Consider the following 27,860-nt stretch of genomic DNA (forward strand, 5'->3'; position numbering starts at 1 on the left):
ACAGTAAAATTCGGAGGCGGTGTGGTCGTGTTTTTCATGTAGGAGACTTTCAACCCCTGTTGTTTTGCATGGCACTATCATAGCACAGGCCTACATTTATGTTTTAAGCACCTTCTTGCTTCCCACTGCTGAAGAGCAATTAAGGGATGGCGAATGCATCTCAACACAATCGAGCACCTGTTCATAACGCACAGACTGTGGCAGAGTGGTTACACGACAATAACATCCCTGTAATGGACTGGCTTGCACAGCGTTCTGACCTGAATCCTATAGAATACCTATAGGATGTTTTGGAATGCTGACTTAGTGCCAGGCCTGACTGACCAACATTGATACCTTTCCTCAGTGCAGAACTCCGTGAACAATGGGTTGCCATTCCCCAAGAAACCATCCAGCATCTGACTGAACGTACGCCTGCGAGAGTGGAAGCTGTCATCAAGGGTAAGGGTGGGCCAACACCATATTGAATTCCAGCATTGCTGATCGAGGGCACTACGAACTTTTAAGTAATTTTCAGCCAGGTGCCTGGATACTTTTGATCACACAGTGTATTTTAACCAAACTTAGTGCATGTTACATGTACGACTCATGCAATACAACAAGTGACAGAGACAGTTACACATCAATTCTCAGAAGTAAATATATTGATATCAGCAATGAAGAAGGTTTTCTTGAAATATCCTTATTGTGTACAACGCTACATGCAGCAGCTACCTGATGAACCTCTTCCTTCGGAGCCAGTAACAATAAAGCGGGCAACATGGACTGAAGCTGCAATTTTCTACAGAAAACACTGTAAAGCTGTGATGTCAGTGATGGAGAACTTTTCTTCTGATCCTGCAGTGTTCGTGAATGAATCCTTACCAACATTAAACAGTTCTAAAGTGCTCTGTTCAGTTTCATACAATGCAAGTCACTTCAGCTGGCTTCCCCCAAACACTACCAAGAAACTGGAGTCTTCAAGTGCGCCTGCTCAAGAGACTGTGCGAATAATGGAAGATGCAGTTCCGAAGGTCAGTGTTGTACCAAGTGAGGTGGGTGGGGTAGTTTCCAGTAAACTACAATCTGTGCTGAATAAGAACCTCGGATACTCAAATCATCCAATTTTAATTGACTTATTTAATGTTGAAATTATAGAACCCCCTGAGAATATTATTCCTAGAACAATTCCTCTGTATAAATATCCATTGTTGACTTCTTGTGAAGTTGAGTGATCTTTCTCTATTTACAAAAGCATATTGTCAGACAGAAGACTGAGCATGGCAATACAACATTTAGAAATGTATATTATAATAAACTGTGCATCCCTCTTCAGTATGACTTAAATGCCTGAATAGGAGACATTTGTACTTCAGCACTTTGTAGCAGAAGTGAACTGATTAAGAATTAACGCAGATATTTGACTAGCCTACTTCTGAACTTATGTTTTCTAGCAAAATAAAAAAAAAAATGGATTTTACTTACAACTGCTCCATTAGATATTAATTCACATATTTCATGAATTTTGATTACAGATTTTTTGATCTGATATTATGTAAAATCTTGGCTCTAATCACAACAACAATGAAATCATCACTTATTTGGATAATGGAATATGTAATTTAGTGAAGGCCCCAGTGTAGTGGAAGCTACTACTCATGACCAAGGTTCCCCTCCCCACAATCTGCCATCAGTGATCAACTTTACAAACCACCAGCCACTAACAAGAAGAGTTGTCTGCCTGGCCCTGGGTATGGTCAATCCAGAAGGTCTCACACTAGAAATGGACAATTTACAATATTAATGGATGGTTTGTCCACTAACGGAGGAGCAGTTTTGAGGAATAGCTTCCAAGACATCAATCAGTTGGCACAAGTTTGTCAACACCAAAATTTGCAAAATTCAAAGGGACTGAAAGCCAGATTGAAGTCAATAACGGCCAGATAAACCTGACCACCAGCCTTCACCACGCAGAAGCAAAAGATCACCTGGAGAGCTGTCTTGACAGGTGTTGACCCTTGCTGATTTGGAGCTTTGGGAGAAGGGAGAACTGGAGACACCAGACTTTTGTATGCTCATGCACAGGATTGACGGCGAATTTCTGATACATTCTGAGTGAATGTTCTGATACTAACTGAGGCAGTCTGGGACTTTCTGCCCCAGACACTATTGGCAGCAAATGGCATGATTTGAGAACATTGGAGATGCTTGCCATACAGATGAGACTCATGGTCTCGGACAGTTTTAATCTTCTGCCATGACATAGCAAGGCCACCTGCAACCAAATGCCAGCCAATTGAGAATCACTTGGAGAGTCATGAGATGTCATTGAACTTGAAGTCTATTTATCAACACATAAACTCTATCTATTCTTAAGTCGTCCTAGCCAAGCAATCCCCAGCAGATTTAACTACAAGTCTTGGTAAGTCTGCTTGGTAAATTTTTCAATTTCATTACAAATAATCATTTCTGTAAAGCCAAATACCCTCTGTATGGTGAAGTGATGGTTACACAAATAATTGAGAACATGTCTGCATTACCTAGCACTGAGACTGACAGGAGTGAGTGGCTGCCTTGGGTGAGGAAGATGGGGTGAACATAGAAGTGGCAAGGAGAAGGTGGCGAAGATTAACAAATAACTTACAGGAATGCAGCCTGGTGACATTGTCAATGATAACTATTACTTTTCCAGGAGCATACCTATCACTTTCAAGGCAAAACTGCAGCAAGTAAGAGCTCTGCAAGAAAATTTAAAACCTTGGTTTGCAGAGCAATTCCAGTAAGATAAAACTCTCTCTCTCTTTCACACACCATACATGCACGCGTGCGCCCGCCCACACACACACACACACACACACACACACACACACACACACACACCACACACTCTACTACTATTACTGATGTTGCAGAGGTGCTAGGTGGGAGGCATGCATGTTGTGTGTTGTGGGACACATCCACCCAAGAGTAATCTGGGTTGCCACAAATTACCCCAAGTGAAGTTTCCTGATATTTCCCTCTTTTCCAGGCAACTTTTAGAATTATTCCCTGACAAATTTTGAGATCGCAAGGTTAGGTAAACACAAGCTGACAAAAAAATGTAAGGACTTTTGTATTTCTAAACGTATGAGAAAAAACCTTTAGTACTAACATCAACATCTTTTGTAATGAACTTTTTTAGATGGAGAAAGCAAGCCAAATGGTATATATGTCACATTAAGCCCAGTTATGTTATTTTATTTCAATAAAACGATACACATTTGGTGACAAAAATACACATTTCTTTGAAGTCACAAGACAGATTTAAAATATCTTCACTGATTCCAGAAATAACCTGAGAAAAAAGTAGGCCTCCTGAAAGAAGTATACAAGGTGGGGAAGAGTAGTGTAAACCAACACTGTAGGTGACCACCAATAAAATATTGGTTTCACTATGTTTGTTAGTGTCAGTTATTACCCACTGTGTTATGTCTATTACTTTCTGGTACTGTATGATTTTTCGGTATTGTGTGATTTTTCTTTAAGAAATACATGAGTACAGAGCGTACAAACTGCCAGTGACTGCCACAATTTTCTTCTTCTTATCACCCATACTTTCTAATATATAAACTACGTCTATAAAATGCCGCACTGCACAATGTACTTGTGACGAGACAATGGCAATTCCTGAAATCCATCACCCAGGCCTCTGGCCTGCCGAGGAGCACCACAGTCCTGGGTCCATCGATAAACCACAAATATCCACTGCATTACACTACCACAAACAGACCCAGTCTGTGGACAGATTGGTGAGACTAGATTCGATGAGCAGGGCCTGCACATTAGTGGGAAACAATGGGCTTCAGATCGGCAGGCTCAATCTGTTAGAGATACCCACAGGCATGGCCTTCAGTTTGGCCCATCATTTTTGTGAGACTAGATCTGATAGGCAGGGCCTGCACATTAGTGTGAAGCAATGGGCTTCAGATTGGCAGTCTTGATCCATTAGAGATATCCACAGAAATGGCCTGCAGTTTTGGCCCGTCATGGAAGTCCACTTGTGTAGCCAGCTTTTCACATGTCACACATATGATGTTTATGAAATGAGGCTGTGATGATCGATCCATGCAACACATTAACTTGTGCCAGTACTCTGAGAATTAATATTAAAGAATATAGGTAGCAACTCACCGTAAAGATGATTGCTGAGTTGCCAACAGGCACATAGAAAAGACAATCACACTCTGGAAACTAATTTTTTGGCCATAGCCTTTGTCAGAAAACGAGAGCACACAGACATTCACAAAATCACTAACACCCATCTCATGTACACATGACCACCGTCTCCGGCTGTTGCGTCAACAATCTCTGTGAATCAGACCATTCCTTGTGCTTCCCTACTTCTCATTGGCAGCTGCTAGGCTAGTGGCAAGAAGCGGTGGTAGCACTGACTGAAAGCTGAGGGAGTGGTAGAATGGGGAGAAGCAGTAAGAATGAGGGAGCAGGGAAGCAGTGCACATACTCAGCTGCACCCAGCCAGTGACACTGCATGACATCTACTAAGACAAAAACGAGATTTTTCTTGTCTTTTTTTCCCCAAATTTCCCTGATATTTCCCCCAACATGTTTGAAATTCTGTGATATTCCCTGATTTCCAGAACTTGTGGCAACCCTGGTAATATAACAGCTGCTGAGAGGGCTGTTTTATATTCATTTAGAGTTGATCCAGATATTGTTGTTTTACCTGTGGACAACTTGTTTCAGACAAGCAGGATTATGTTCAAAAGACACAGCAGTAATTATCCGATTCAGCGTACTGCAGGATCGGTGCTGACCCCACAAAAAGTGTTGAGAGAGAGAGAGAGAGAGAGAGAGAGAGAGAGAGAGAGAGAGACGAATGGCATCCTGTAGAAAAGTGCCTTGTGACAAAAGACCAAAGTCTTAATTCTTATTGTGCTGTTCCTTTCAATTATACGAGGGCGGTTCAGAAAGTAACCTCCGATTGGTCACAGTGCGGGTTGTGGGGGGAGTAGCGACGCCATCAACAGGTCAGTCGGCATCAAGCCGTGGTCGAGTGAACGTCGTACCTGCGCTAGTTTAGTTTTTGTGGCAGTTTGAAATGTGTGCTGCAATAGAAAACCCCGCCAAATGTGAAGTGCGTGCTGTCATAAGGTTTTTTACAGCCAAAGGATATTCTGCAGCAGCTAATCATCGTGAGCTTTGTGTCGTGTACGGACCAAGAGTTATGAGTGAAGGAGTTGTCCGTGAATGGGTACGTTTATTTAAAAGTGGACGAGAAAACGTTCATGATGAAGAGAGGAGTGGTAGACCATCATTGGTGACTGACGAACTCGTTCAGACAGTTGATGCAAAAGTTCGTGAAAATCGACGTTTCTTAATGTCGGAGTTGTCTACTGGTTTTCCGCAGATTTCTAAGACTCTCTTGTACGAGATAGTGACAGCAAGATTGGGTTACCGTAAGTTCTGTGCACGATGGGTGCCCAAAATTCTTACCGACCACCACAAAACTCAAAGAATGGCCTCTGCATTAGACTTTCTGTCACGTTATGAGGACGAAGGAGAACCATTGTTAAACAGAATCGTGACCGGTGATGAAACCTGGATTAAGTACGTGAACCCTGAGACAAAAGAACAATCAAAGATGTGGGCACATTCAAATTCGCCTACCAAACCAAGAAAAGCCTCGCAAGATTTTTCTGCCAGAAAACTGATGGCAACGGTGTTTTGGGATGCCAAAGGGGTGTTGTTGGTTGAATTCATGGAACGTGGTATGACCATTAATCAAGACGTGTACTGTGAAACAATAAAAAAGTTAAGACGGGCTATACAGAACAAACGCCGTGGTATGCCGACTTCCGGTATCGTTTTTTTGCACGATAACGCCCGTCCTCACTCTGCTCGCAGAACAATGGCCCTTCTTGAGTCCTTCAAGTGGGACGTTATCAACCATCCACCTTACAGCCCAGACCTGGCGCCAAGTGATTATCACCTCTTCATGCATTTGAAGAAATGGCTCGGGTCACAGCGGTTTGATGACGACGAAGAGCTCAAAGATGTGGTCACAGGCTGGCTCCAGGCACAAGCGGGTGATTTTTATGCAGAAGGAATTTCAAAGCTTGTGAAGAGATACGATAAGTGCCTCAATCGCTATGGAGACTATGTAGAAAAATAGTGCAAAGATGTAGTTGTAAGATGTATATATTAAAATATTTTTATTTAACTTGGTGTATTTTTTTAAATCAACCGGAGGTTACTTTCTGAACAGCCCTCGTATGCCCTTCTGAAGGTCCACAAGGAAAGGGTTCCTCTTAGGCAAATGTCAGTAACACTGGTGCTGTGACATATCATTTAGCAAATCATCTCACTACACTGTTGAGCTCACTAGTAGGTCAGTGTGAACATCTAATTAAGGATATGGCGGATTTCTGATGATGGTTAGAGAGAACACATTTGAATAACTGATATTCTAGTAAGTCTTTGCGTGCTCTCTCGCTTCAATTTATTCCACAGACTGATTCATTGCAATTGACTGAGATTATGTTTGATGTTGAATTAACAAACCTATTTTGACATTTGTTGACTTCCACTTAATTTATGTTTAATGACCATACTGTGAGCAGACAGATTGAATTGAAACAGGAAACCCGTTGTTAGCTATTATTGCCAATTTGTTTATGGAAGATTTCAAGGAATGTGCCTTGGAGTTGGTAGCTTTGAAACTTGTGTTTTTACAGGTGTAAAAGATTCCTTTGTCATTTGACCTCATGGCAGTGAGAATTTGAACAACTTTTTGGAACACCTGAAATCAATCCACCCAAATATTTGCTTCATGAATGGAGGCGGGAAACGATGGCTGTCTTCCCTTCCTTGATATATTGTTTGGGAGGAAGGCTGATAATATATTGGGACATGCCAATCACAGGAAGCCTACTCTCACTAACTTGTCTCTATAGGCTGATAGTTGTCATCATCTGGCTCAGCATGAAGGAGAATATCCTACCTAGATTAACTGGGTCCATGTCACCTTGGATCCTCAAAGTTGTTTAGCTGAGTTAGCCCATTTTTTGGTCACCTCCCATTGGAATGGTAATAGTGAAAGACAGATCAGACATATGTTGCACTATCAACCAACCGTGCACCTGGTGAGTGGTGATAATGCCGAGGTGACATCAAAGTATATGGCCCTTTTACTTTACACAGGGAGCATTCCCAACAGGATTTGTCATATTTTGTGGAAATAAGATGTGGAATGCGTTTTTTGACAGCCATCTAAGATCAGGGTACCATAAAGGATGATCTTGGCTTGCATAAGGAATCAGTCTACTGTATTCCTTGCAGTTGTGGCATGTTGTAAAGCAATCAGACTATCAGGACTGTGAAGGATCGGTGTCCTGAGCACAAGCATTACACAGCTTACAACAGCTGAGTCACTATGGTATTGCAGAACATTGTCTTGGCAGCTGTCAACCTGTGGAATATAAGAACACACAGATTCTGCCATATACTTCCAGCTACTGGGTCAGTGTTATTGAGGAAGCAGTTGAAATTACACTACTGAGTAACCTTATAAATAGGGATGTAGATTTCTGTTTAAACTCTGTGTGGAATACTGCTCTTTCCCTTGTCAAAAAAAAAAAAAAAAGGGAAGGGTGTGTGGGGGGGGGGGGGGGGCAGAGTTAATTCTAACTCACCTGTTGGCCATTAACTTTCACTACTGATAACTTTTGAAGTTGGTCATCTTTGGTTTTGTGATAGCACTAGTGTTTATGGTGTGTCTGTGTCTGTGTGTGTGTGTGTGTGGGGGGGGGGGGGGGGGTTATCTTTCTTTGCATTCCCACAAGTTATTTGAACATTGTACAAGTTGGGAGAAGCTGGGGTCTCACAAGCAGATTACCATTTAACATCCCGACTATTATTAGGTCTTTATAAATGGAGCACAAGCTTGGATGGGGAAGGAAATTGGTTGTGCTCTTTCAAAGGAACCACCCAGGCATTCACCTTCAGTGATTTAAGAAATGCACAGATAACCAAACCCTGGATGGGCAGCCAAGGATTTGAAATGTCATCCCTCCAAGAGTTTAATTTCTTAACCATGCTGCCATTCCCATCAGTGAGGAGAAGGAAGGGGGAAGGTATGTGGTATGGAAGAACAGCAGAGAAGAGAGTCAGAGAAAGGTTGCTGTGGCGCAGAGAGCGACAGAAATATATTTCACTTGGAGATACAGGGAAGAGTTTGGCCACTGAGATGACCCCACTAGAAATGGGAGATAGGGAATAAGAGGAGCTAAAGGGGGCAGAGAGGTGAAGGCCTGGAAGTTGGGTTCATACACAGGTAGAAGTTTATACCAGATACTACTAAGGGTAGCAGGACCAAAGAATGTATCCCTTCCACACCTCCCATGAATCTCCATGTCCAACATGTCACAACTGAAGCTACCATTAGAACTTGTTTCCTATGGCACTGTGTTCTCATCTGCTATTGTTCCTCCCTTCCCACCTCTTCCAGGTTCACCCAACCTGCTCCCTCAAAATTAACAACTCACCCCAGTTGCAGTGCTGGAGTATTTGATGTGACAAATGCAAAACTGTTATGTGGGCTGCTGTGATTAGCTTCATGTTTATGTATAGAATTGACACATTTGTTATAAAATCCATACACATTTTACCCAATCTATACAGAATATCATATTATATAATATAGTTGGAACAATAAAAAATCTACTCACCAAGCAGCTGCAGGACAAAATACATATAAAACATTTAGCAATAATCAACCTTTCAGAGTCAGTGGCTCCTCATTCTAGAAGAAGGGCTGAAACGGAAGGAAGAGGGATGAAGGGAAATGACTAGTGAGGTTTAGGAAATGAAGAGTGTTACAGAAAAGTTGTCCAAAAGCGCAGGTCAGAGGAGACTTACCAGACAGGATGAAAAGGAAAGACTGAATGTTGGTGCCTGCCACAGATGAGATTTGAAAACCAGAAGGTAAAAGATAGAGTGATAACAGAGATTACTGAAAAGTTTTGTGCAAGAGCCAACAACAGTGGAAAGCTAGGTGTATTATACATTTCAGACATGAGGTTGATGTGGGCAATAGACAGGTCGGAAAATAAATGATACAGTAAAATAAAAGGGAGTGAACAAAACTAATAGTTACTGAAAACAAATGCCGAGAGCACAGAAATTAATGTAAATTTAGGTCAGTTGGGAGACGAGAATCAAGCACTTGTTGTAACGCCAGTTCCCATCTACGAAGTGCTGCGTTGCCAGTATACACCCTCTGTCTAAGCCCACTCATCCTAACTGATAACTCGGTGGTAGTCATACCAATTTAGAAGGCTGGCCAGTGTTTATATAACTGTTGGTACACGGAATGTTTCATTTCACAGGGTACTATCAAGGGGAGAACCACATCTGAAAAGCAGGTGGAAACTGGTATTACAACACATTTGCTTGGTTCATATCACCCACCTGGCCTATGTTTATGTTAATTTCTGTGATCTCAGCAATTATTTTCAGTAACTATTCCTTTTCTCTGCCTCCTTTTATTTTACTATGACTTCTACTTTCCGACCTGTTTACCATGTAAAAGCATACACTTACTGCTGTTATTGATTCTTGCACAATGTTTCTTCAGCAATCCCTGTCTTGTTTATCACCCTATCTTCTGCCTTAAGTCCTCAGGTTTGCAAATCTTGTCCAACGCAGGCACCAACAATCAGTCTTTCCGTCTCATTCCATCTGGCAAGTTTCCCCTGACTTGGGATTCTGGGTGACTTTTCCATAACTCTCGCCATTCCTTAAACCTCTCTCGCCATTCCTTAAACCTCTCCAGTCCTTTTCCTTCATCCCTTCAATCCTTCTTCACAAGAAGGAGCCACTGGCTCCTAAAGCTTACATATTTCTAAATCTTTTATGCGTTTTTTCTTTTGCTGTCACTTGGTGAGTAGATTTTTTTATTAATCCAAGTATATTATATTTCCAAACATTGATTATTTTCAAGAATATCATATTACTTATCTGAACAAGCAAGACTACAAGAGCCCTTTCTTGTCACACTTAATTATTTCTGCCACATTCCAGGGTAAAAATATCTGTCATTAATCCAGATGTCACAAACTTACTGGTCAGTGCATCCTGCAAGTATCATTAACACCCGCAAAATCTTCACAGAGAAACAATAAAGTGTATATTCTATTTGGTAAATCTGTACGATGCAATCTTTATGTCTCATGTGACACGGTGTTTGAACTAGAAGGTAAAAGTTTGCTTGACACCTTCCTGAGAGTGTCCACTCCTTGCAAAGTAAGCGTAGACCAGATGTGACTTACATTCAAAGAAATAGTACTGACAGCAATTAAAAAGAGACAGTACAGACCCCCTTGGTACACAAAACACGTTGGTACAATGTCGCATAAGCAATGAAAAAAGGATGCCAGATTTAAAAGAACACAAAATCTCAAAGATTGTAAATGTTTTACAGAAGCTCAAAATTTAGTATGGACGTCAAAAAGAGAAGCTTTTAATAGTTTCCACAATGAAACTCTATCTCAAAATCTGGTAGAAAGTCCAAAGAGATTGTGGCTGTGTGTACCAATTGCAAAGCACAATCAATACCTCCACTGCGTGATAACGATGGTATTGTTACTGACGACTCTGCCATTAAAGTGGAGTTACTTTTTCTGAAATTTCTTTACCAACAAACATGCATTAAATACTCCAGAATTTGGATCAAGAACAGCTTTCAACATGAGTAATTTAGAAACAGATATCCTCAGAGAGGGGTAGCGGGATTAGTGTACCTTGTGTTCATGTTTGTGATAGAAGACCATCATCTACCAGAACAAGTTTCAAATGTTGTAGTATCTGTTACTCCTCACTCAATAGTATGTTCAAATGTGATTACAGTGAATCCTAAACCATAATATAATTCTATTCCTTCCATATCCATATTTACACTATTTCACAACTAATTTCTCCAGTTTCTACAACTTTGACCATTCTCTTACACTGACAAAATTCTGTGTCTACATGCAATGAATACACCCTACAGTCACAGTCAGTAGATTTTCACAGTAGTACCTTTTACCACAATCTACGTGGAGGGTGTTACAAAAAGATACTGCCAAACTTTCAGGAAACATTCCTCACACACAAAGAAAGAAAATATGTTATGTGGACATGTGTCCGGAAACGCTTACTTTCCATGTTAGAGCTCATTTTATTACTTGTCTTCAAATCACATTAATCATGGAATGGAAACACACAGCAACAGAACGTACCAGCGTGACTTCAAACACTTTGTTACAGGAAATGTTCAAAATGTCCTCCGTTAGCGAGGATACATGCATCCACCCTCCGTCGCATGGAATCCCTGATGCGCTGATGCAGCCCTGGAGAATGGCGTATTGTATCACAGCCATCCACAATACGAGCACAAAGAGTCTCTACATTTGGTACCGGGGTTGCGTAGACAAGAGCTCTCAAATGCCCCCATAAATGAAAGTCAAGAGGGTTGAAGTCAGGAGAGTGTGGAGGCCATGGAATTGGTCCGCCTCTACCAATCCATCGGTCACTGACTCTGTTGTTGAGAAGCGTACGAACACTTCGACTGAAATGTGCAGGAGCTCCATCGTGCATGAACCACATGTTGTGCCGTACTTGTAAAGGCACATGTTCTAGCAGCACAGGTAGAGTATCCCGTATGAAATCATGATAACGTGCTCCATTGAGCGTAGGTGGAAGAACATGGGTCCCAATCAAGGCATCACCAACAATGTTGCCCAAACTTTCACAGAAAATCTGTGTTGATGACATGATTGCACAATTGCGTGCGGATTCTCGTCAACCCACACATGTTGGTTGTGAAAATTTACAATCTGATCACGTTGGAATGAAGCCTCATCCGTAAAGAGAACATTTGCACTGAAATGAGGATTGACACATTGTTGGATGAACCATTCGCAGATGTGTACCCGAGGAGGCCAATCAGCTGTTGATAGTGCCTGCACACGCTGTACATGGTACAGAAACAACTGGTTCTCCCGTAGCACTCTCCATACAGTGACATGGTCAACGTTACCTTGTACTGCAGCAACTTCTCTGACGCTGACATTAGGGTTATCGTCAACTGCACGAAGAATTGCCTCGTTCATTGCAGGTGTCCTCGTCGTTCTAGGTCTTCCCCAGTCGCGAGTCATAGGCTGGAATGTTCTGTGCTCCCTAAGACGCCGATCAATTGCTTCGGACGTCTTCCTGTAGGGACACCTTCGTTCTAGAAATCAGTCTCGATACAAATGTACCGCGCCACGGCTATTGCCCTGTGCTAATCCATACATCAAATGGGTATCTGCCAACTCCGCATTTGTAAACATTGCACTGACTGCAAAACCACGTTTGTGATGAACACTAGCCTGTTGATGCTATGTACTGATGTGCTTGATGCTAGTACTGTAGAGCAATGAGTTTCATGTCAACACAAGCACCGAAGTCAACATTACCTTTCTTCAATTGGGCCAACTGGCGGTGAATCGAGGAAGTACAGTACATACTGACGGAACTAAAATGAGCTCTAACATGGAAATTAAGCGTTTCCAAACTAAAATAAGCTCTAACATGGAAATTAAGTGTTTCCGGACACATGTCCACATAACATCTTTTCTTTATTTATGTGTGAGGAATGTTTCCTGAAAGTTTGGCCGTACCTTTTTGTAACACCCTGTATATTGGTGCTAATCCCATACAGACTCCTATCTGTAAATCTCCTTTGGTTTTGATGTCCCAGAGATGATGCGATACACTAACAAACCATTCAGTCAGATCAGAAAGCAGCTTATGTCTCGGATTAGAACACAAATAATTTAAGAAAGAATGATAGTCACATGGGAGAACTTAAAAATATGCTGAGTGACTCGTATATGTCATCCTCTCAACTTCATTGAAGAGATCCATTAATGAGAAGTCTGTTTTCAGTGAGACATGCAATGATTACAAGAAGCAGTAGAAATACCTTAATAAGGCAATAAGCAACAGACCTGTAACACATACAACGTCACTACTGAAGCTATTTTTCTGGTGAAGTGAATCCCTTTGAAAAGACTATGCTGTTTGTCTTCAGTGTTAAAAATTTACAATTCCAATATCTATGTAAAAAAAACCATCACGGTTTCACTGTTTCCTGCTTGTTTCTGAGTCCCAGGTCCACCGTACCAGTAAAGTGACGGTTGTTCTTCCAACACATCCTTCAGTACGACATGTCTGTATAGCTGTTGATGTGGGAAGCCTAAATTCTTTGTTCTTCACCTCGTACTGTTTCTTACCCCTTTTCACCTCAAGATCCTCTTTCTCACTAGGTTTTTCTCAATGTTATGAGAAGGATCATAATATTGTTACATTCCATACTGGATTTTCCACTGTTAGGTTTTACTCACCCATTTCATCTTTTAAATAACCCACACTGAGCTCTTCCATATTCCTCTACTCTGAAATTACCTTCTTGACCCCCCCCCCCCCCCCTCAACACACACACACACACACACACACACACACACACACACACACACTCTTCTCCTTATTCATATAATTTTATCCTGCTTATCACAAAGATAAAACCTATCCTTATTTGTAGCAATTACTCAATATTGTAAGTCTCTTTTTGTCGCTATAAGATGCTTAGTTCATTATAATGATGAACTTTTTCACATTTTGTTAGTCACATGGTACAATTATGGCCAACACAGGGGCCACATTAAAGTGCTCCGAGATTTCTTTAACCTCTCTACAGTCCACATAATGAAACAGAAACTAGTGTAACTGACTCCTGATCTATGAACCTTGCTATTTTGCGGTGATGTGTGTACCTCAACAAGACAGATACCAATACTGCTGGTGCAACCAAATCAGATAGTATACATGGGGAAAGCAGACTAATACATGGTTCCTGAAGAGGGGCAGCTGCCTTTGCAATGGCAGCAGTCCTGACGGTTGACCTGAGTTAGTGGTTAGTGTTGTTTTTTAATGTCCCGTCGACAACGAGGTCATTAGAGACGGAGCGCAAGCTCGGGTTAGGGAAGGATGGGGAAGGAAATCGGCCGTGCCCTTTCAAAGGAACCATCCCGGCATTTGCCTGAAACGATTTAGGGAAATCACGGGAAACCTAAATCAGGATGGCTGGAGACGGGATTGAACCGTCGTCCTCCCGAATGCGAGTCCAGTGTGCTAACCACTACGCCACCTCGCTCGGTGGTTGACCTGACCTTGTAATATTAGTCAACATGGTCTTGTTATGTTGGCACAATGAACAGCTGAGAGCAAAGGAAAATTACAGCCATTACATTTTCCAAGAACATGCAGCTTTATGGTATGGTTTAATGATGATGGCATTCTCTTGGGTAAAATATTCTGAAGGCATAACAGTCCTCCATTTGAATCTCTGCATGGGAGCTACTCAGAAGGATGTTGTCAAAAGAAAAAATAAATTTGACATTCTATGAGAGGAACAGTGGAATGTTATATCCTTTAAGTATGTAGGCAGGTTAGAGAAGTTGAAAAGACAAATGGATGGGCTGAAATTACATATAGTAGGAATTAGTAAAGTGCGGTGGCAACAAGAATGGAATTTCTGGTTAGGTGAATACGGGGTAAGTAATGCAAAGTCAAATAGAAATAATGTAGGAGTAGGGCTGTCATAATTAATGCAAAGTCAAACATACACACAAAATTCAAGCTTTCGCAACAAACTGTTGCCTCATCAGGAAAGAGGGAAGGAGAGGGGAAGACGAAAGGAAGTGGGTTTTAAAGGAGAGGGTAAGAAGTCATTCCAATCCCGGGAGCGGAAAGACTTACCTTAGGGGGAAAAAAGGACAGGTATACACTCGCACACATGCACATATCCATCCACACATACAGACACAAGCAGACATATTTAAAGACAAAGAGTTTGGGCAGAGATGTCAGTCGAGGCAGAAGTGTAGAGGCAAAGAAGTTGTTGAAAGACAGGTGAGGTATGAGTGGCGGCAACTTGAAATTAGCGGAGATTGAGGCCTGGCGGATGACGAGAAGAGAGGATATACTGAAGGGCAAGTTCCCATCTCCGGAGTTCGGATAGGTTGGTGTTGGTGGGAAGTATCCAGATAACCCGGACGGTGTAACACTGTGCCAAGATGTGCTGGCCGTGCACCAAGGCATGTTTAGCCACAGGGTGATCCTCATTACCAACAAACACTGTCTGCCTGTGTCCATTCATGCGAATGGACAGTTTGTTGCTGGTCATTCCCACATAGAATGCGTCACAGTGTAGGCAGGTCAGTTGGTAAATCACGTGGGTGCTTTCACACGTGGCTCTGCCTTTGATCGTGTACACCTTCCGGGTTACAGGACTGGAGTAGGTGGTGGTGGGAGGGTGCATGGGACAGGTTTTGCATCGGGGGCGGTTACAAGGATAGGAGCCAGAGGGTAGGGAAGGTGGTTTGGGGATTTCATAGGGATGAACTAACAGGTTACGAAGGTTAGGTGGACGGCGGAAAGACACTCTTCGCGGAGTGGGGAGGATTTCATGAAGGATGGATCTCATTTCAGGGCAGGATTTGAGGAAGTCGTATCCCTGCTGGAGAGCCACATTCAGAGTCTGGTCCAGTCCCGGAAATTATCCTGTCACAAGTGGGGCACTTTTGTGGTTCTTCTGTGGGGGATTCTGGGTTTGAGGGGACGAGGAAGTGGCTCTGGTTATTTGCTTCTGTACCAGGTCGGGAGGGTAGTTGCGGGATGCGAAAGCTGTTTTCAGGTTGTTGGTGTAATGATTCAGGGATTCCGGACTGGAGCAGATTCGTTTGCCACGAAGACCTAGGCTGTAGGGAAGGGACCGTTTGATGTGGAATGGGTGGCAGCTGTCATAATGGAGGTACTGTTGCTTGTTGGTGGGTTTGATGTGGACGGACGTGTGAAGTTGGCCTTTGGACAGGTGGAGGTCAACGTCAAGGAAAGTGGCATGGGATTTGGAGTAGGACCAGGTGAAACTGATGAAACTGATGGAACCAAAGGAGTTGAGGTTGGAGAGGAAATTCTGGAGTTCTTCTTCACTGTGAGTCCAGATCATGAAGATGTCATCAATAAATCTGTACCAAACTTTGGGTTGGCAGACTTGGGTAACCAAGAAGGCTTCCTCTAAGCGACCCATGAATAGGTTGGCGTACGAGGGGGCCATCCTGGTACCCATGGCTGTTCCCTTTAATTGTTGGTATGTCTGGCCTTCAAAAGTGAAGAAGTTGTGGGTCAGGATGAAGCTGGCTAAGGTGATGAGGAAAGAGGTTTTAGGTAGGGTGGCAGGTGATCGGCGTGAAAGGAAATGCTCCATCGCAGCGAGGCCCTGGACGTGCGGAATATTTGTGTATAAGGACGTGGCATCAATGGTTACAAGGATGGTTTCCGGGGGTAACAGATTGGGTAAGGATTCCAGGCGTTCAAGGAAGTGATGGAAGTGATGATCAAGGACACCAACCACTTGTGACAGGATACTTTCCGGGACTGGACCAGACTCTGAATGTGGCTCTCCAGCAGGGATACGACTTCCTCAAATCCTGCCCTGAAATGAGATCCATCCTTCATGAAATCCTCCCCACTCCGCGAAGAGTGTCTTTCCGCCGTCCACCTAACCTTCGTAACCTGTTAGTTCATCCCTATGAAATCCCCAAACCACCTTCCCTACCCTCTGGCTCCTATCCTTGTAACCGCCCCCGATGCAAAACCTGTCCCATGCACCCTCCCACCACCACCTACTCCAGTCCTGTAACCCGGAAGGTGTACACGATCAAAGGCAGAGCCACGTGTGAAAGCACCCACGTGATTTACCAACTGACCTGCCTACACTGTGACGCATTCTATGTGGGAATGACCAGCAACAAACTGTCCATTCGCATGAATGGACACAGGCAGACAGTGTTTGTTGGTAATGAGGATCACCCTGTGGCTAAACATGCCTTGGTGTACGGCCAGCACATCTTGGCACAGTGTTACACCGTCTGGGTTATCTGGATACTTCCCACCAACACCAACCTATCCGAACTCCGGAGATGGGAACTTGCCCTTCAGTATATCCTCTCTTCTCGTCATCCGCCAGGCCTCAATCTCCGCTAATTTCAAGTTGCCGCCACTCATACCTCACCTGTCTTTCAACAACTTCTTTGCCTCTACACTTCTGCCTCGACTGACATCTCTGCCCAAACTCTTTGTCTTTAAATATGTCTGCTTGTGTCTGTCTGTGTGGATGGATATGTGCATGTGTGCGAGTGTATACCTGTCCTTTTTTCCCCCTAAGGTAAGTCTTTCCGCTCCCGGGATTGGAATGACTCCTTACCCTCTCCTTTAAAACCCACTTCCTTTCGTCTTCCCCTCTCCTTCCCTCTTTCCTGATGAGGCAACAGTTTGTTGCGAAAGCTTGAATTTTGTGTGTATGTTTGTGTTTGTTTGTATGTCTATCGACCTGCCAGCGCTTTTGTTCGGTAAGTCACCTCATCTTTGTTTTTATATATAATTTTTCCCATGTGGAATGTTTCCTTCCATTATATTAATGCAAAGTCAAACAGAAATAATGTAGGAGTAGGGCTGTCAACTGATAAGAATGCAGAGGAGTACTGCAAATGGCATAAAAAACACATTATCATATCCAAGGCAGATACAAAACCAAGAGTCACCACAGTAGTACAAGTTTGTATGCCAAGTAGGTCTACTGATGAAGAAGATATTGAAATAACGTGTGATGAGATAAAATAAATTACACAGTCCATTAATGGAGACAAAAATTTAATTATGAGAGAGGACTGGAATACCACAGAAGGAAACTGGAGATAAGGAAAAATAATAGGAGAACAAAGACTGGGGGAAAGGATGACAGATGGAAGCTGTCTGGTAGAATTTTACAAAGAGCACAGTCTACTCACTGCAAAGAAGAATTACGAAGAAAGGTTTATAATCACTGTTTTATAAATAGTAAAACAGAGATTGAAAACCAGATATTGAGCTGCAAAATAATTCAAAGAGCAGATTTTGAACCTGTCCATAATTTATTGATCATGAATTACAGATTAACACTGAAGAAATCATGCAAAAGTAGGAAATTAAGGAGATGAGACCTGACTAAAGTGAAAGAACCAGAGGTCACAAGATTTTCTACTGGAGTATTAGGCAACTAATGACTGGGAGAGGAGAAAAAATACAATAAAAAAATGACATCCTATTGCCGCCCTGGGGCACAAGTATCACAGCGCTATCCTCCCCATACTGTTCCCCTTTCCACCCCTCATTGCACCTAAACCCTTGCCTAGCTTACCTTTTCAACTTGCCATTTCCCCCAAAAATCCCTAGTAACACTGTTGTCAATCTTTCCACCACAACCTTCAGTTCCACTGAAGTTTCAATCCTATTCAGAGGTCTCACCTTCACCTAAACCCAAATTTAACCATGCTGGACTTGTCAAAGACCTACTCTCCTTCTCCCGATCCCAGCGATGGAAGCACTTCTTTGTCGCCAATCCCTCCAACCAAAACCAACCTAATTCCAACACTGTACCCTGCCTCTCCAACACTGTACCCTGCCTCTCCCAGTTCATGCAACCATCCAACTGTGATTATCCCTCCATCCCACCTAACCACCCACTGGTCACCTTCCTGGAGTTCTTTCCCTTCAGTTTGGCCTCACTATCCTTCCCCAGGTCCCTTCTTCACAAAACCAACCATTCAGCAGAAGAAACATGAGGTGTGCTTGCTTGTGTGTCTGAATGGTGTGCATTTCTCTTTTGCTGAGGAGTGCTGTGGCCGTCTCATCTTTATGGTAAGTGGCAATCTATCTTTTCCTCCAGTGTTGGCTAGGTATATCTGACAGATGGAACAGTGCAATCAACAGAGGATCAAACAGAAAACAAGACAACACCCGTTATATGTCCTTGGGTAATACATGATCTACTGTATTTATTTGAAGAAAGCAAAACATACAAACATGCAGCATAAAGAAAATTAGAGAAACCTTTGAAGAACAGAGAAGCAGTTGCATGAATGAAAAATCTCAGATGGTAAGCAGGTACTAAGGAAGCAAAAGGGAAGGCTGAAAGGTCGGATATATAGAATTTGGATTACACAGAACTGTTATAGCCACTTGGAGTAGATGACATTCCCTCAGAATCACTGAAACCTTTGGAACAACCAGTCATAACAACACAGTACCACCAAGTACATGACATGCATGAGAAGGTGTAATTTCCTCAGATGTAAAGAAGTCTGCTTCTGAAATGCTGATATGAGTCAAGAAGGAGAACACCAAGCCACTGAGGTGTGAACTGAAGTTTGCATTACAGAGGGAAACATACTGTGATATTCCGTGTAGCTATGTCAGCCACAGAGCAAGGCGGCACAACAGTTCGTGCATCTACTTAGTGAGCAGGAGATCCAGCCTCGATACAAATTTTAATTCATTGCTTTGTCCTGTTTTCATTATCACAGATAAAGCTGATAATTAATATGACTCTGAAACATGTAATTTATCTCATTAATATATTATTTATTGTACACAGTGTTATAAATATTTATTAGATGTTTCACTTTTTTAAATTTTTTAGTCCTCTTTTTTTTGGTTTCAAAGTTTGTTGTTAGCCTCCTGTGGAAAGTACAAACTCATTCAATGACAGAGTATTTTTGGCACACATGGCCCCACAGAACTTTATTAATTAAAGGCGTGTAATATTTCTTCTGCATGGCAATCAAAGGTAAATAAACAATTCTGAAGTAAAGTAAGCTAGCCGAAACAGAAAACAATTTTATCTGGGGCACCAAACTGCTTATTTAGATACTAATTTAAATGCCTTGTATTTGCAGGCTTACAAAATATTTTTTTTAACGTGTACAATCATTTGTAACAGTATGAGAAAGTGAGAATGAGTGAACACCTACCTTGTAGTAGACATCTGGCACGTACTGTTTGTCCGTTGATTCACGAACATAACCAAGTTCTGGTGCATCTTTTGTTGGGACAAGACAGTTGTCTCTCACAAGAGCCATGCACTGATTAGAAACACTATATCCTTCCATATGGACTTGATTGCTTGCATCACCTGTAGAAAGAATGAAATGTAAAAAGTAAACAAAGAAGTACTGTAACTGGTGACAAAGGTAAACTTCAACATGTATACTTTATGCAATGAAATTTCTATCCCTGTACAAAACACGAATAATTGAATGTTTCCATGGCAATGAATTGTCTGAACTGCTACAGAAATGTAATGTGTCAGCTCCCAAACTGTGAGTAATAATTAGTAGGAGCAGTATTTAGTTCATACAGGGAGTTTAGTTTAATCATCTTATTACACACTACTGTGCGAAAGCTAACACTAGCTTTCCTTTTACCCTTCGTTCAACAGTGCTTTTTAAGTCTGTGTATTTTAAAAGGACTATGTTAATGTGAGATACCTTGGTAGTTCAGTCACTTTCATTAAAATTTAAAAGCTTTAGATCTTTTCAATTCTTCGTTGCTTAATTAGCACAAGATTTGGTGTATGGGAATCTGCAGCTGAGTGGCACGATAATTTATTCAAACCATTATCAGTTTCAAGATTTTCAAATCTCATTTTCAGTTCTATGAAATTATAGTATTTGGTAATACACAACAAGGGGGGGGGGGGGGGGGGTCAAAAAGCTTCTAGCCTAACAAATAAAGAATGACAGAAGTTTCATAATACCAATTTATTTTTCAATATAATACCCATGTACACTAATACACTTGCTGGCACACTCAGACAACTTCTGCAAACTATTAAAATAAAAGTACTTCGATTTCGAGTCCAACAAAGCATTCACAGCATCAATCACTGCATCATTGTCAAATATTCGTCCTTTGAGGTCTTTTTTTAGGTTTGAGAAAAGAAAAATGTCTGATGGAGACAAACCTTGAAATATGGCAGATGATGTAACAATTTTCAACCCGCAGTCACGCAGAGTTTCCAGTGTTGCAAGGCCTTTGTGTGTCTGTGCATTGTCTTGATGCAGAAGAACTCTGCGTGCCAATTTTCCGTGCCTTTTTTTTTATCTCTTTTCTCAAACAGCATAGGAGGGTGCAGTAGTATGATGCATTGATAGTTACGCCCTTTTGAAGTAATCCACTATAATTACTCCTTCTGCATCCCAGAAGACCGAAGCCATCACCTTACTGGCTGATTTTTGCACCTAGAATTTTTTTGGGGTAGGGGATGAATGATGTTTCCATTGTTGTGACTGTTGCTTTATCTCAGGATCAATGTGGTGAACCCATGTTTTGTCCATTGTCACATATCTTGCAAGAAAGCCTTCTTCATCCACTTAAAATTGGCGAACGTTCTACACAACACCGCATATGCTCCCGTCTCTAATCTGCATACAAGTCTTTGAGACCCACCAAGATGAAACTTTCTGCATTCCCAAAATATATAAACAATACCATGAGCACACCCATGGGAGATTCCAAAAGTAGTTACAATGTGCTGCAGCATTTCGACGATCCTGCAAAATCGTATCGTGAATTGCAGTCACTGTTTCATCAGTGGAAAGATGACAGTCCTTCTGCTCCTTGGCGCATCTTCCACACTTGTTCTTCACATTTGAAGTCGGACACCCAGTTTTTCACTGTTGAATAAGATGGAGCACTGTCCGTAAGCATATTCTGCATGTCCTCTGCAATTTCCTTGTGTGTCATTCCCTTCAAATGAAAATATTCAATCACAGCACGGTTCTTGATTCTCTCAGTATTTGCCATTTTGCTTACACTACAGTATACAATGCATTCTAGTGGCAAAACTAATGAAGCTGGAGCCACAAAATTTGACTTGCATACCCACAAAGGGTCACCACAAAAGTAGGTGGTGGTGTTTGTGTGAGACATTATGGTAACTATCTCAGGCTAGAAACTTTTCGCCGCTCCTTGTATTATCAAATATATCATTTCAATATAATGGAAGGAAACATTCCACGTGGGAAAAATTATATATAAAAACAAAGATGAGGTGACTTACCAAACAAAAGCGCTGGCAGGTCGATAGACACACAAACAAACACAAACATACACACAAAATTCAAGCTTTCGCAACAAACTGTTACCTCATCAGGAAAGAGGGAAGGAGAGGGGAAGACGAAAGGAAATGGGTTTTAAGGGAGAGGGTAAGGAGTCATTCCAATCCCGGGAGCGGAAAGACTTACCTTAGGGGGAAAAAAGGACAGGTATACACTCGCACACACGCACATATCCATCCACACATACAGACTTATTTCAATACAGACATATGTCTGTATGTGTGGATGGATATGTGCGTGTGTGCGAGTGTATACCTGTCCTTTTTTCCCCCTAAGGTAAGTCTTTCCGCTCCCGGGATTGGAATGACTCCTTACCCTCTCCCTTAAAACCCATTTCCTTTCGTCTTCCCCTCTCCTTCCCTCTTTCCTGATGAGGCAACAGTTTGTTGCGAAAGCTTGAATTTTGTGTGTATGTTTGTGTTTGTTTGTGTGTCTATCGACCTGCAAGCGCTTTTGTTCGGTAAGTCACCTCATCTTTGTTTTTACAAATATATCATTTCATACATCTGAAGCTGGAATTTTAAAATCTCAAAACTGATCGTGGTTTGAATAAATATTAGAGCAACTGAAGCAGATCTCTTTAAATGAATTATCATGGTTACTTAGTTTTATAGCCATGACAACAGAAACTGTCCTGAAAATAAAACTGAACTGACACAAATCACCTCACCTTGTGAGACTGACACCCTGACAGGTCACGATTTATGAATCAGGAGGAATTGCTTGTCATTGGAAAGCCCAAAATAGAGAGTACGATGGAAATGCACTTGGTGTAGCTGGTTGCAAGACGTGGCTCGTGTCAGCCCCAATACGCCTAGTGTCTTGGTTCAAAAACCATCCTGCTTATTTTGGAAGCTGGTTGATGTTCTGAAGAGCACTAGCCTACCTTGCAGAGTGAAAACATAGCTTGTAACACTTTATACTGCCCCCAAAACTGACTGTGACCCCTCTGCCTGGAGGAGAGTGGAAGAATAAATTCAGTCACACTATCAATTCTGTAATAATTATGGGGATTTCTTGGCTTGCATTATAGGGTGAAGAATTGTAAGATCCCACTTCTCTGGTCAGGTGTGCAATACGTTATGCAAACAGCTCCTCATTTTGCAGAGCACCTGTGGCATGCAGGTGAGGTTTCTTTGTTAAATAAACAGTTCTGTATGACGGATGAGTTACTGGGAGTATTACAGCACACAGTCACATTTGTTATGGAGGGGACTATGCACAACTGCAAGTCCAGAAAAGAAAATATAAATTTAAGATTCATTAACTGCAGCAGAACTGAGGGCAAGGTTCTAGCATTACTCTCATTCCTAATGATAACAACGAGTAGGTAATAAACAGAAAGACAGCTGCAGCCAAAAAAAAACAAAATGATTCAAAAAACAGGAAATTTGGAAAATTAAATAATTTTTATAAAAACAATTTTTTAAATATTTATTTATATCATTTAATAGTAAAAATAACGTCATTTCAGAAAACATACAGTACAGTTTATTTTTTGAAGATAACATCTGGAGGTGAGCTCCTTCTCTAAGCAAATATTCCTGCAGACTCTTAGTCACATTACCCATGGTTTGATATAACATCTTAACTGGAATTTCAGCAAATGCTTCTCGGATCTTGACTACCAATTCTTCTGTTGTCACAGGTCGACTAAGGAATACTTTGCTTTTAACATGAACCCACAAAAAGAAATCACAAACTGATAAACCAGGGCATCTGGGAGCCCATTGAAATTACACATTCCCCAAACAACTGGTGTACAGCAGCCATTGATATCCACGGTTTGAGTGATGTTGATCCATTTAGTTGAAAGTAGGTTGTATCAGTAATTTGTGGAAATCTCTGTAGTTGTTGCAGAACAAAGATTTCAGGCATGGTGACATAACACTTTGTATGATATCCACAGCTTGTTAATAAACTCCTCATCCTTGTTTATCTTTTGAAGCATTAATTCACAAATTGATGTCGCATAACATGATTATTGAGGTTCAGTTCCTGGATGATCTAGAACTTGTATGGATGTCATTGCAAGTTGTCGTCATCATCATCTTGGACAGTATCCAGCCTCTGGCCATGTCTGTTTGGAACATAAGCCTCTCCATTGTCTTCTGTCTTGTCACCATCTCTTCATCTTCACCTTGGTCCAGTCTTCTCCTTTCTTCTGGACACATTCCTCCACTCCTTTCAGCCATCTGCCTCCTGGACTTCCTCTTGGTCTCTTTCCTTCCAGTTTCATTTTGCATATCCTCCTGGGTATCCTCTTCTCCTCCATTCACTTAAAATGCCCATACCATCTCAGCCTGTAATGGTTCCACCTTCATTAACTCCCTGATCCTCTCCTTTCTTAACTTGTCTATCTTTGTCATTCCAATACTTTTCTTCAAGAATTTCATCCCACTAGCTTGTACTTTGCTTTTCTCTCTTCCTTTCATAACCCAGGTTTCAGATGCATATGTCAGTATCGGGACATAGTATGACCAGTATATAATCTTTTTACTGATTTGGGGTACACCCTTGCTCCATATCAGGCTTCTGATACTCTTCCGAAATGCTTCTGCTTTTAGGTTTCAGATGCATATGTCAGTATCGGGACATAGTATGACCAGTATATAATCTTTTTACTGATTTGGGGTACACCCTTGCTCCATATCAGGCTTCTGATACTCTTCCGAAATGCTTCTGCTTTTCTCCCCCCCCCCCCCCCCCCCTCCACCACTTGTTTATTTCTCTGTCGTTTTCTTTTTTTTCATCTTCCTGTACCAGGCTTCCTAGGTACTTGATACTCTCCACTCTCATCAATTGTTCCCCACCAATCATTATTCCAGTTGTTCCTCTCTCCTTTGTACTTGCTGTGATAATCATCTCACTCTTACTTATACTAAATTTCATCCCATATTCTTGTACTGTTCATTCCCATACATCCAACTGCTCTTGTACTTCTTCCTCCTTATTCCCCCAAATCATCAGATCATTTGCAAGCACCATAGTTTTCATCTTTCCTTCACCAATTACTTGTGCTACTGTACATGTTATATCATCCATCACTACAATGAAGAGTAATGGTGAAAGTGCACTTCCCTGCCTCAAGCCATTCTTGTGTACAATCAAAGCTGATCTCTCTGCTCCCACTTTCACACAGCTCACACTTCCATGGTACATTTCCCTTATCCTCCAAATAATCTGTTTTGCTACTACTCTGTTCTCCTGGACTTTCCACACTTTGCTTTTATGTACACTATCATACGTTTTTTCAATGTCCAGGAAGGTCATTAGTAGATCTATTCCATATTCACAAAGCTGTTCCTGCAATTGTCTTACAGCAAAAATTAGAGCCACCATGGCCTTCCTGTTCTGAAGCCATGTTGCTCTTCTCTCATCCCTCCTCCTAATTTTGCCTGAATTTGTACTTCCTAAATTTTTTCAAAAATCTTTGCACAATGACTCATCAATTTTATCCTCAGACAGTTATTGCACTCTTTTCTATTCCCTTCTCCCAACCTTATGGGATCATCTTCTGTCTCCACACAATTTTCATTACTTGATACAGTCACTGTATCCCCACCTCTCCTGCAGCTCTCACCATCTTATTGCAAGTCCTTTACTAAAATTCTTCAAATACTTTAACTATGTAACTGTAAAGATGCTGAGTGACAATGGATTGGCATGTACGAATGGTTTGCAAGCGGCTTGGAGGTTTCCATTGCAAACCAGTTTCCTTGAAATAAGTATCCAAGTTATAATTGTATGTGCTGATAGAACATGATTGTGGCAACCTAAATTGTTCCTGCAATACACTTTGACTGCAAATGCACATTGCACACCACTCAAAGTATTCACGACAATTAAATGACAAGGTGTCATTGTCAGGCTGGTGTACGTTATTCAGTGCTACCAATCGCCCATGGCTACCAATACACCTTTCAAAATTTAGTATTTCTTTGACCAGCCTGTAAATAGCAGTGAAATACAAAATTCCAAATGGAATGCATGCATAGTGATATACTAGACACCAGTGGTGTAGGAGTATTTATTGATATAAAAAGCTGCATAATGTCTTGTGAAAAAGTACAGTCAGAATATGAGATAATCTGAGTGAGGAAAAGCATCCATGGGGGGCCAAAATAACAACTGTGTTTTTGTAACGTCCACCCACTTCAAGCACTGAAGCTGTCGAATGCTTCAGAGAAAGCTTGGATAGTATTGTGCATAAACTCTGAATTCATGTCAAAGTAGTAATACAACATTTTAATGTGCCATCTAATCACACAAATTTAGAGTAGAAAGGAAATACAAAGAACCTTGCAACAATGTAATAAAATTATTTTCTGAAAATTAGCTATAGAATGTGGTGAGGCAACCCATTTATGTAGGAAGCACACTTGATCGGCGGGCAACAAACAAATTCACAATTTTCAATCAGTGAACACAGAGAGACGAATCACAGATGCCAAATATTAAATGAACTCACTAAGAAGTTGACATGTTGAGTTGCAAAGAGGCTCAATGAAGAGACTGTTTTCATTTTGCAACTCAATGTGTCATCTTTATGGTGAGTAGCACTCTATCCTTCTCATAACTGTTTATTTCCAACTTGGACTTTCCAGTGTTTAAAAATACTGGAAAGATATTTCTGTGAGAAAATGTTTAGAAACTAGCTAAAGAGTCAGCAACATATTTTCAGCTCTGGGGAGGGCCATGTGGAAGATCTCTAGTAAAAATTCAGACATACTATGGGCCATGTGATAGATAAGTTTGTGCTGTGCTCGTCAGTGAGGGATGAGAACAATTTGTCATGATTCCCTAACACTATTACAAAGTTACAATCAAAGCAGAGAGAGATGCACAGCAGATTCAAATTAAACTGAATGCTTTCTGATAAACAAATGCTCAAGAAGTTTTACTCCTCCGTCATCAGTCAATGAAACAGAAGTCATTTTTCTAGATGCTCACTGAGCACGTTGACACTGAAGTGGAACACATAAAATGGAGGCTAACATTTTATATTGTCTTTCAAAGTGGTTTCACCAAAATACATCACAAAATAGTTCCTACATTCAACAGATGCAAAAGTTAACACTACATAAATGAGTGAGCATGAAAATGAAAATTTATTTTAATTGCTTGATTAGTGTAAAGGTCACATTAGCTGCTGTGATGCCCATTATATTTTATATCAAACATGTAGAAAAACCAGATCATAACGGCAGTTTATCACTACACACCAAAACAACAAAGTGTGCCAAGTGGATGGAAAAGTCGTAGGGCATTCCAATCCCAAAGAAACACCACAAGATAGATACACAGAATTATAGGTCTATCTTGTGATATAATTTGATTCAACAAGATGTGTTTTTCATAAATCCAAGATCAATTTTGACCAATCATTCTATTCCAAATTGATTGCTTTGATGAAATGTGCTTTGTCTATTACAACCTACATTCAACAGGATAAACATTGTTTCTAATATAACATAACACTTGCAGTCACTACTTGAAATCATCCAAGCTTTCCCATACTGACTCTTTTACTTATCGTTACTGTATCAGCCTTCTTTGTGTGGTTAAAGTTTTCATATTTGGTTTCCCTTTCAGAAATCATCCTTATGTTCACTAATATGTACTGGAAGTCAAACCATGCCTTACTCGCTGTGACATAATACCTTTTGTGGGCAATGGCTTCCATCAACTAAATGCTACAAAGCCTGATAAGAGAACACTGCTAATCTTAATTTTTTTTGTTTTTGAAAATACCTTTTGAAGCAACTGATGTATTTCCATCAAAGTATGAGGTCAGAATGC

The 27,860-nt window shown here is 41.2% G+C and overlaps 1 protein-coding gene across 1 annotated transcript in view; it reads right to left on the minus strand.

The window, feature by feature from the left end:
• LOC124596095 (nuclear protein localization protein 4 homolog) overlaps window positions 1-27,860 on the minus strand; it is a 254,438-nt gene that overhangs the window by 87,756 nt on the left and 138,822 nt on the right. Inside the window, exon 8 of the mRNA XM_047135091.1 lies at window positions 19,911-20,071. Within this exon, the coding sequence (XP_046991047.1) occupies window positions 19,911-20,071 (161 nt within the window). The remainder of the gene's footprint in view (window positions 1-19,910; window positions 20,072-27,860) is intronic.

The sequence above is a fragment of the Schistocerca americana genome, chromosome 2 (assembly GCF_021461395.2).
Source record: "Schistocerca americana isolate TAMUIC-IGC-003095 chromosome 2, iqSchAmer2.1, whole genome shotgun sequence".
Taxonomy (NCBI): domain Eukaryota; kingdom Metazoa; phylum Arthropoda; class Insecta; order Orthoptera; family Acrididae; genus Schistocerca; species Schistocerca americana.